This window comes from Cricetulus griseus, chromosome X (assembly GCF_003668045.3).
Source record: "Cricetulus griseus strain 17A/GY chromosome X, alternate assembly CriGri-PICRH-1.0, whole genome shotgun sequence".
Lineage (NCBI taxonomy): Eukaryota > Metazoa > Chordata > Mammalia > Rodentia > Cricetidae > Cricetulus > Cricetulus griseus.
In genome coordinates this window covers 108,158,867-108,170,475 of record NC_048604.1, presented here as the reverse complement: position 1 = coordinate 108,170,475, position 11,609 = coordinate 108,158,867, and the positions used below count along the sequence as shown (strand labels likewise).

Genomic DNA, 11,609 nt, shown 5'->3' with positions numbered 1-11,609 from the left:
TGCCATTCTGGATCTACTACTCCTATGACAAATTCCTCTAGAGAATTTGTAACTTGTTTGTGTTTTCATCCTAACAGGCCATTCTGATATCACTCATCATGATCACTTCTGGGTTCTGTCCAGCACCTTTCCATAAATTCCAAGCCAGATGTGACTATTCTTCACGGCAGATCTAATTTTCTGCTGTATGTATTCTGGTTGAAGGAGTGGGCCCTAAATGCTTGACATAAGACAGACACTACATGGATTTCACTGGAGAAGCATGCTGAAAACATAGTTTTCAAAAGATTGTGATCAAATTAGAGCCCTTGCAGCTCTTTTAAATTGCTACCACCTGGGCAAATTCAGTAGGTTTGAAAGCAAATCCCCTAACCATATGGCATAACTTAGTAAGGACCAATGAGGTCCACGTTGTGGTTGAATTTGTGTGGGTGTTTTATCTCCCTGACCAGAGATACTGAGGGAAAATTATAGTCAATTTCATTTTGTGTGTGCATTGTCTTAGGTAAATGTTTTATCATTCCTAAGAGCGACAACCCTTCAAAGAATGACAGTAGCCAAAAACAAGCGGCTTGATATAGAAATGGTAATGGCTGTTATGTTTCATGTGTGTTCTTATCCATTCATTTAGATTTATGCATATCCTCTTTTCTGTGGAAGGGAAAATTCTCCCTCTCAGGGAACTTTAGCTCACTTCAGCCAAATTCAATCAATCCTCTGTACTTCCTTTCCCATGATGCATCACCTCCATTCCTTTCCCCGGGAATGGCGGTGTCATTTCTTGAGGCAACTCGGCTGGATACTAGGGGGTCTGGTACAAATCCTATACACACATTTTCGTGTCCTGCTTCTTCTGACGTTGTGCGTTATCAAGGCCTGACATGGGTGGTTGTCTGGTGCTTCGACTGCACCCTGAGGCCATCCGGGAAAAGACTACAACTCCCAGGATGCCCATCCGCCTCGCCCCGCCCCGATTCCCCTCCCCCAGCTAGAAAACGAGTATCACAGAGAAGACGAGGCAACATGGCTCCCGGAGGTGGAAGGCAGAAGCTTCACCCGCTTTGAAGCAGTGAAGAAGAGCAGCGGAGGGCAACGGAAAAAAGAGAAGTGACTAGGAATTGTCGTCGCTTTTATCTTCCCAGCCTCTTCTGAGTCTGGTCAGCCTCACCTCTGCTCTCCACCCGCACCCAGTCTGTGGTCTCCTCCCCTCCCCGCCCACGTTCCCTCGCCCCTCCCGTCCTGAACCCTTTCCCCGCCCCCCTCGCCCCTACCCCCCGCGGAGTGCGCACGCGCCCGCCTCCAGCTTCGCGCGGGGATCGCCGACTGGCCCGCTTGCGCAGCCGCTGTTTCTTCTGCCCACGGAGGAAGCATGGGCGTCCAGGGCTTCCAAGAGTTCCTGGAGAAGCGCTGTCCCGGGGCTGTGGTGCCTGTGGACCTCCTCAAACTCGCGCGCACCGTCTCGCGCCAGCAGCAGCAGCAGCACCTGCACCGCCAGCTGCCGCCAGCAGCCCTAGCGCCCGGGGCTCCACGCATCACCAGGGGCTCCGCTCCTCTGCCGCCGCCGCTCCCGCCCGCTGCCTTTGGCGCTTACTCCGGGGGCGCGGGGCCGACTCGGCACCATCACCCTGCTCACCATTTCCACCATCACGGCCAAGCGCCGCCTGGGCTGCACCCGCCGCCGCCCCCTCCGCTGCCGGGGGCTCGGGTATTGGTAGACGCGGGCTCGGCGCTGCCGCGGCTCTATGGTGGCTACCAGACGGATTGGGTTTGTGGCGGCCAGTGGAATGCCATGCTGGGCTACTTGTCAGCGCTGTGCCAGGCTTGTGCCTATCCGGGCGGCGACGGCCTGGAGCTGGTGGTCATGTTCCCTGGGGGCCTGGGGAAAGACCGACTGGCCGAATGGGGCCGTCGGTGCCAGGCGGAGCGGCAGACTGCGCAACTGATCGTGGGACACGTGGGCAACAAGGGCACCCCTCCACCGCGGGCCTGGTTCCTGCCACCTGCCTGCCTGAGCCACTGCGTGAGGCTAGCACTCATCCGCTTCCGGGTCAAGGTGAGGGAGGGGTCAGATTTTAAATGAAATGTCCCACACCTGTTCCTTCCAGACTAAACACCTAACCATTTACCGACTTACCTGCCACTCACCTAATCGGCTAACCTAATGGCGACCATTTTATCCACCTGTGTCCCCTTCAATGGCCTCCTACCAATTCACTTACCCACGTGACCGTATCTCTATCCATGCCATCCTAGTAACACCCTTTACCTTTACTTACCCCAATGGCCTACCTGTTGGTTTTAGGAGAATTGACTCACGATTGCTCATGTTTCTCTTGCTGTCATCTCTCTCAAACCGAAATATGTTTTTCTTCATTTTCCAGTTGACATTCCCTCCCGTATATCTCTTTTCAACCTCATGGCAAATAAAACAGATGTTAGTCAAGCACCTTTCTTCTATGTTTTCGCCCATTTGACCTAATGCTTTTTTTTTTTTTTTACCCATCCATTAAATCCTTTTCATTTCAGCATGCTTTTTATCTTGGTGTGCCTTAGCCCAAACAAACAATTCACTGATTGAGTCACTGTTCAGGAAGATGAACAGGCTGAGTAGGGGGTTTCAAAGACTGGGGGCTTTCAAAGCCATGATGAGACACTGTTCCTGCCTTTGGAAGATCACATACGGAACATTTATTTCATGGTGTAAATGCATGGTGACTATGCTTTCTGGTACAGACAGTAAGTACAGTACATGTTTGGCTAGGTGGGTGGGGTGATATCTGTGGGCTAAAATTATTCAGGGAAACTTCCTGAAGATTCCAGGCCTTATCCACGTCTGTGAGAACTGGCTAGATTTGAATGCTTCGCGGTTCTTGGAGGATGTTGTTTTTAAATAGTTAAATTGAGCAGAAGCAAAAAGAAATACCAAGTGTTTGAGGCCCCATGGGCTTAAAATGTAAGTCCAGTCTGTGAGTAAGTTGGGTCACTGCATATGGAGCTTGGGGAAAAGCTTGGCAGCGTCCCCGGTTCTTGGCAACACTGCTGTTACACTGTTGCTTTCCCATACTCTTAGGTTTCAAGTTACTACGTGTAGAGAATAGCAAGACTTGGGAAGTAAGGAGGTGGGCAGGAAGAAGAAACAGAAAAGCAGTACAGGGTTAGGTAGCAAGAAACTGCAAACCTATTTCCCAACCAGAGTTTTTGGGGGATGTCCTCTCAGGATTGGGGGTTTGGGAATCCGGAAACTAAACAGGTGGCAGCTGGTGGAGTAAGGAGGAAATAGAGATGGAAAGATTTGCTACATAGAGAAGTTTGCAATGGTTATAGAATGTGACTAGAATCCTATGATGCTAGACATGTAGAGCTCAGCATCAAATCTGTGCCTAGGCTTCATAGATTATAGCTTTTTTAATTTGAAAGGCCAGTAATGGCCTGGGGGCAGAGCTCAGTGATAGTGTCATTACTAACCAGAAGGCCCTGCTTCAATCTAACACTGCATGCAAAAAATCTAATCAGGAGCTAACTTAAAATATAACTATAAGAAAATCCCACTTGCCTGTTCTCCTGGCTGAACATTTCAAAGCAGATTCATTTACAGTCATTCCTTCCAAATTGTTTTTAATGGCACCACCCAGGCTTTAAGGGATTTTTTTAACCCCATTTTTTTTATCTTGCTATTGCTGGCAACTTGACTGCTGGCACAAGTGATGACTATGCTAGTGGGGCAGGTTCCTTTCTTTTTTTGAGGGGAGTGGGGTTTGTGCTGGGGACATGCTTTTCTGTTGGATTACACCTGCAGCCCTTAAGTGCTTTAAAAATTGTCTCATTGGATCTTTACAGTAACTCATGAAGCAGTATTACCCCTGATTTCCAAGTGGGGGAACTCGGCGGACCCAGGAGCTTTACACGCTTGCCCAGAGATAACCTAGTAATAAGTGATAGAGCTGGGATTCTGGGATTTATGTCCACGTAGTCTGACTGAACAGCTTGTGTTCTTAACAACGGTGTTCAAGGATGAATCTTTCTAAAGAGGCACTGTGGTTAGATTGTTTCCACACTGGAAGAAACACCTCACTAGCACCTGGATAAAAGCAGGTTCGGTTTATCCATTTGTGTTATTCCTTTACTGAGTGCTTGCTGGTTAGTAAGTACCGTGATGGTTGCAGACAATTCACAGTTAAGGGCTCTCCAAAAGGCCAGGGTTTCGGAAAGACTGAAAATAAAATCCAGATTCTCTGTGCTAATTGCACATGATGAAAATATGTAGCCTATCTGCTGGGGACATGGTGTTTTCTTAGTGGGTGAGGAAATTTGGGAGTACCTTTACAGATTGCCCATGAAGAGGTTGAAATAAAAAAAGATGCTGCTTTTTTACCCATCCATTGAATCCTTTTCATTTCAGCTTGCTTTTATCTTGGCATGCCTTAGCCCCAACAATCCATCCACTGATAGTGGACAAGGGTTTGGAGACCCAAAACAGCTTGTTTGTGGGCTCTGAGTAGGTAACTATTAATTATTATCTTTACAAATATTACTTGCTGAATAGGTTTTGATTGATGGTTGGCAGGAAAGAATAACACTGTAGGTTTGTGGTTTATAATCTACACAAGTCAAAAATTTTGAGAACCAACTATAAGTGTATTTTGTCATATTTATCACAGGCTATCCTTAAATTTGATGTATAGCCAAGGCTGACCTTGAATTCTTCCTAATTGTTCTACCTCTGCCTCTCAAGTGCTGGAATCACAAGAGTGCCCCATCACACTTGGTTCAGTCTCACTTTTTGAAAATATCAGCGGTGGTCATGAGCAGTCATGTATGCCTGTATGATTCCAGCTACTCAGGAGGCTGAGGCAGGAGGATGGCTTGAGCCTTGGAGTTTGAGTTCAACCTGCTAATATAGTGAGATACCATCTGTAAGTATATATCCCAGCAATACAGAAAAAAATGATGGCTTGGGTAAATCCAAAGAGAAGAGATTGTAGGGGTGACTTTTAAAAAGTGTGTACTGTGGTAGGTATGATGACACACATACCTCATCCCAGTATTCAGGGAGCCTGGGGCAGTTCTGAGCTGCATAGTGATACACATCTCAAAAAAACAAAAGTTAAGAGCCTGTTTACCTCCTACAGAGGACCTGAATTCAGTTCCCAGCATCCATAATGGGTGGCTTACAATTGTAACTCCAGCTCTGGGGATCTGACACTTTATTCTGGATTCTGTGAGCACATACACATAAGCAAAAATGTGCATACTGTGGCTATAAGTGTAAACTGTGACTTAAGCCTGACTCCAAAATTATGTAAATAGTGTGGATGCTTTTAGATCTCTTGGCTGTGAACAGCAACTTTGTTGTTGTTGGCATGATGAAGAATTTCTTGGATTGTGGTGCAGACATGAAAGAGTATGGGTCAATAACTGTTCATTGCCTTTTCAGAGCTGCATTCTGTCTTGAAGGTGGCAATTTTTCACATGGGTGATTTGCATATGGAACATTTCTTTTGTTTGAATATTAGTGCTTCAGAACAAAAACTGGATCTCTATTGTGCCTTGGTTTTGTTCTTTAGTTTAGAAGTCAAGATAAGCCGTTATTTTTAGTCTCATTTTCGTTTTAATAGAGAATATAGAAGTGGCAGGATTAAATACTTGTTAAAGTGCTGGGTTGTCTGTTTAGCTTTATACAAATTTATACTTCATAAAAATTTTGGTGCCTATTGTTGACATGATGTTTGTAATTTGGTTTGTCATAATTGTTTGCTCAGTATACCTTTGTAAGTGTATACAACCAGTAGCAAGAAAATTTAGTAGCCCGCAAGTTCCTGGCCCATTCTCCTCCAAAGGGTCTCAGAAACAGAGCAACATAAAGTAGGTTTAGACTGTGACTCAGGAGATGATGTGGTGTGATGCAGGGGAATGGAAGCTTTATTTAATGGTTATTGTAAATGAGCATAAAATAACCAGCACATAATGCCCTCTGCTTCACCGCTGTCTTAGGAGGCTAAGTGGGTTAATGGAAAGGGCAAAGGTTTGATTGTGTCGACAGTCATATTGGTGGTACATGAATAACCAGACATTGAGAAATCTGACTGGGTGCAGGTGCCTTTTGTGCTTCCCTCCTTCAGGAAGGAAATGGCTGATGTGCCTCCTGAGAGATTACTAATCCTGTCATCCAGACCCTGAAAAGTCCACGGTTCTTCTAGATGGGAAATGATCATGAGAGTAATCACTGTCACTTCTTGAGCACCAAGTTGGGTATCAAATGCTTTTAAACACAGTGTTTTGTTTAATCCTCACAGATTTGCAAGATGCTCTTTATCTTCACCATTTTACAATCAAATAACTTAAATGCAAAAAAGCAAAATGGAGGTTGGGGATATAATATACCTCAGTGTTGAACAAGGAAGTTCCCAGTTTCACTCCCCAGTGTCAAAGCCAAACCAAACCAAACATATTTTGGTGCTATGGATTAGCTAGCACCCATGCATGGCTGGTACATACTTAACTGTACCACTGAACCAAAACACAGGTCCAGTAATTTTCTTTTGGGGGAAGAGGTAGGCTCTGGTAAGTGAGCTATAAAAATTGCTAAATCTCTATTGCTTAGTCTTTATGCAAAATCCCATGACATTTCCTTTTCAAAGATCTTTGTGTAAGGTTATATACTTTTATTGACTAAATGCAGAGAAACAGTAAGAATTGTTATGCATTGCATTTGTGCCAGCAATGCTGAAATCCACAGTCCTGCCAATGCAAGACAAATGTGTTAGTTAATTGCCAAGTGAGTCACACAGTGATGTTTAGGAATTCAGAAGTAGCAATCCCTTTCTGTGCACAAATAATTGGTGTGTGTGTGTGTGTGTGTGTGTGTGTGTGTGTGTGTGTGTGTGTGTGTGTGTGCTACGGATGAAACCTGTAACCTCACACATGTAGAAGAGCACATTTACCTTGAGGTATATTCCTAGTCTCATAATAATCATTACAATATAAATCAATCTTAAGCCATTATCCTTACCTCCTTTTTTGCTTTCCATTATTCTTATTCTTGAAAAAAGACTATTCTCATTCCTCATCTGTTGCCACTTAAAAAAAGTTTTTTTTTTTAAATTTGGTGTGGGGGTGGAGGGGGTGGATGCATGTGGGTGGGGTATGTGTGTACCACAATGTGAGTGTGGAGGTCAGAGGACAAATCAGTTCTCTTCCACTGTGTGCCTCCTGGGGATTGAATTCAGGTCATCAAACTTGGCAAGTACATTAACCTGCTGAACCATTTCCCTGGCCACTTTTAAAAACACTTTAAACATTTTTAAACATTTATTTCTTTGTGTGTTAGTGTGAGAGTACCTGCACGTGTTTGCATGGGTACAAGTGTGCTATGGTTCATGTGTGGCTGTCAGAGGTCAGCTTGTGGGAATCAGTTCTCTCCACTGTGTGGGTTCCAGAAGTGGAACTCAGGTTGTTAGATTTGGCTGCAAGGACCTTTACCTGCTGCACTATCTTGACAGCTCTAAATTAATTTTTAGTTAACATGCACAGTAATGGGTTTCATTATAATATGTTCATGTGTATACATCATAATTTGCTCATATTCATCCCCATCATTATCCTCTTTGCCTTCCCTGCTGTTGTCTTTCCTTTTCCCAAATAATACTGTTTTCATGCCATTCATTTTTATATGTGAAGATACATATATAGCTTTCATGTCATCTATTTTTAAAGTTTTGATCCTACATATGCAAGAAAACATGTGCTACTTGATTTTCTTTTTTTCTTGGCCATTACCTCCTTTTGCCCCCCTTGTTTCCTGTCAGTCCTTTTCCTCCTCCACGTTCCCCTTTCTACTTCATGTCTCATACATACCTCTATGTAAAATATAGATTCATATGTAATAGAAAACATGTTTGTCTTTATGAGTCTGGCTTATTTCACTTAACGTGATATCATGTTGCAAACTTTCCTGCAAATGACATAATTTTGTTCTTTCCTCTGAGTAAAACGACATTGTACACACACACACACACACACACACACACACACACACACTGTTTTTATTCATTCATTTATTGATGAACATTTAGGATCATAGCATATTTTGGCTTCTTTAATACTGCTATAATAAACATGGATGTACAAATGTCTCTGCAGTCTTCTGGCTTAGATTACTTAGGAGTGCCCAGAAATGATATAGCTGGGTCATATAGACATTCTATTTTAGGTAATTGATGAACCTCCATACTAATTTCAACAATGACTGGGCTAACTTACATTCCTGCTAGAAGTATACAATGGTTGACTTTGTGTGTTCGTGTGTGTGTCTGTGTGTGTTTTGAGATAGTGTTTCCTGTTGTAGCTCGGGCTGACCTCATATTCTTATGTAGCCAAGGATATCTTTCAACACTTCTCCCCCCTCAGTTTTTTAAAGATAGCCCCACCTGGCCTGAACTCACTGTGCTTATGCCTCCCCAGTACTGGAAATAGAAGTGTGCATCAATTTATTCAGTGCTGAGGATCAAACTGAAGGCCTTGTGTTTGCTTTGCAAGTGCTCTCTTAACTGAGTTAAGTGCCCAGCCTAGGCTTCCTCTCCCCCACCCCCTTGCATCCTTACCCACCTGCTGAGTGCTGGGATTAAAGACATGTACCACCATGCCTTCCAAGATTATATGTTTATACCAAGTTCCCTAGTGATGATAGTGGTCCAAGTTGCATTCTTTTTTGTTTTCTTTTGGTTTTCCAGAGAGGGTCTCACTATGTAGCCTTGACTAGCCTATAACTCAATATGTAGAATAGGCTAGCCTTGAGATCACAGAGATGCAGCTACCTCTCTGCCTCAGAGTGCTGGATTAAAGGCATGCACTACCATGGCCAGCATTGCCTCCTTACCCACATCCTATGTTTTTTGTTTTGTTTGGTTGCTATTTTGAATGGAGTAAGATGCAATATCATTGTAGTTTTGGTTTTCATTTTCCTGACAACTAAGCATTTTCCCTTGTATTTCTTGGTCATTTGTACTTCTTTTGAGAATTGTTTTCCTGCTTATTGGTTGGATAATTTGGGGAGGGGTTTGATGTCTAATTTTTGTTTTTTTTTATAATATACTCTTGGTTGAATCCCGTATCAGATGTTATTAATACCACTGGGGAAGAATAAGTCCACTATGACAATTTTAAGACATATTTGAAGCAAGCTTCAATTAAATATTGGCCAGGTTGATGGTCTCTGGCCATGTCCATTCCAGGGTTCCCAGGAAATGCTGATGAATCACACCTGGCAGAGGCTTAAACCGGCAATCCCATATATTTCCCATCAGGTCCAATCAGGGGCAAACATATTCTGGCATACTTCTCTCCCTGTCCTGTGTACCTCATGGCTACATTCAATCAGGGGCAAGTGTTCATCCTGAAGTATTTCCTGCCCATGTGCCTTGTTATTGCCCATAAACAATAGCCTCTAACATTTCAGTAAGTATCTGTCCTTGTGTAGATACTTAGAGGCATTTTGTTTTAGGCTCAGTACTTAAAACTTAAAATGTAACTTTGGCTATCACCTTCCCCCCTTGAGTTGTGTCCTGAGTCAAATCCTTGACTCTATGACAGGTACCTGTTTATATTGGGATCTAATAACCATCAGCTTAATGGTACCCAGATAAGAACTATCAGCTAGTTAAGGCATTAATGATGCAAGAGCCAGCAGTAATTAGAAGCAGAAGGGCCAAAGACCCTGTAATGGTTGACATAAGAGTTATTATCTAGGAGGTGCCTGGCAGTGAGAGTGGGGACCAGCCACTTATTTCATATCAGGTCCCACTTTTTGCTTTTTTTTGAGTACAGCCAGATTATCTGTAATTAATTGTTTGGATACAATTTTCTTTAAAAGGTATACAGTAACCTCTGTTTTACATAGAGCAAGTTGAGTGACTTATCATAATCTAAAACTATTTCAGCTAATGAATCTACCTGTTGATAGATCTGGGCCTATCTGGTTTTAATGGGTACCTTTCCTAATATTCCAATTGACATTATAGATAGCCATTTTCTCCCCTATGCCAGGGAATTTCCTTTTGAACTAACATTCCAACCTGTTGAGGATAAGGGCCAGCATACTCACTTCTGTAACTACTTCCAGCTGCAGCCAGGATGTCATTGTCAGGGCCCAGGAATGCTGAAATACCGGTCAAAAGCATGGAAGAGGAATAAGAGTTGAATAAAGAAAGCATCAGAAGCATCTGGATTGCTGATGAGACAGGGTGCAATCACATCAGCTTTCAGCAAGTCAGAGCTCAGGAGTTTGCAGTCTATAATTGATTCCTAGATGTTGTCTGTCAGCCAAGGGACTGATGCATATAAACTATGGGCAGAAGTTAAAATTTATGACCTTAAAGGAAAATCTTTTTTTGGAACTTCTAGGCCTGTAGTCCTAGTAATTGGGGGAGGGGAGGAATCCCAAGACCAGGAGAGAGAGAGAGAGCGATCCCACCATCAGCAATAGGCAAATGGGAAAACTTACACGTTGTAGTTATCTGGAGTCCCTTTGACCTGTGAGAGGTGGATCCAGGTCTTAGAACTCTCTTGATTCCCTGAAGGTTACATGAATTTTAGTTTACAAAAAAGATGAAAGTTTTAGATATATTAGCATTTACCAATGTTTGTAATCTGTACTAAAACCCACATTGTCTAAGAAAACAGCTAACAGGTGTCTGTAGGAAATCTCAGAATAGCAATAGCATAGAGGGGGGAGAAGTCTGAAACATTTCGTGTTTTTTTTAAAGATTTTATTTATTTTTATCATGTATACAACATTCTGCTTCCATGTATATCTGCACACCAGAAGAGGGCACCAGATCTTATAATGGATGGTTGTGAGCCACCATGTGGTTGCTGGGAATTGAACTCAGGACCTCTGGAACAGCAGTCAGTGCTCTTAACCACTGAGCTATGTCTCCAGCTCCGAAACATTTTGTTTTTTACAAACCTTAAATAACTTTCTTATACCTTTAGGACTTGCATTTACACACCTTAAGTCAGAAGTTACTTAAGCTTTCACATCCTTGGACCTTTGTACACCTTAGAACACTTTCCTTGACCCTCAGAACTTGCACAGACTTCAAACCTTTTTCTTTCTATTTAGTCATTTACCAGAGATGAGTAGTTATTACTGAAAACAGTCATTGCAAAGTAAGTTCTTTTAAGTAAAGGAATAGTAAAAAGTTACATCTGAAACCTATTATTCTTTCATATGAAGCCTGTTAGTAAGGCAAACCCATCTGCCTTTTTTTTTATGTATACAGTATTCTGTCTGCATGTATCCCTGCAGGCCAGAAGGGGCACCAGATCTCATGATGGTTGTGAGCCATCATGTGGTTGCTGGGAATTGAACTCAAGACCTCTGGAAGAACAGCCAGTGCTCTTAACCTCTGAGCCATTTCTCCAGCACCCCCCTCCCCACCTGCCTTTTCTTAACAAGAGACCTATAGATCTAGAAAAGCAAGGCTTGAGTTTTATATATGACATGGACTAACAAGATGGCTGCAGCATTGGGAGAAGGAGCTGGTTGCCTGCTGCTGCCAGGCTGATAAAGCTATAGTTAGTCTAGCTGTCAATACCATCAGAGATTTGAG

General features: G+C 43.1%; 1 protein-coding gene across 8 annotated transcripts in view; it reads left to right on the top strand.

The window, feature by feature from the left end:
* The first annotated feature begins 985 nt into the window (after positions 1 to 985).
* Positions 986 to 11,609, top strand: part of Fam120c (family with sequence similarity 120C) — a 141,542-nt gene continuing 130,918 nt past the window's right edge. For 4 of the 8 annotated variants that reach the window (XM_027432175.2, XM_027432174.2, XM_027432173.2 and 1 more), the window contains exon 1: positions 994 to 2,053. In XM_027432175.2, coding sequence (XP_027287976.1) covers positions 1,370 to 2,053 — 684 coding nt within the window. In that variant the 5' untranslated portion in view covers positions 994 to 1,369. Of the gene's footprint in view, positions 2,054 to 3,837; positions 4,372 to 11,609 lie in introns of those variants that run through there. The other 4 variants (XM_027432178.2, XM_027432177.2, XM_035449775.1 and 1 more) reach the window with 2 other exon arrangements.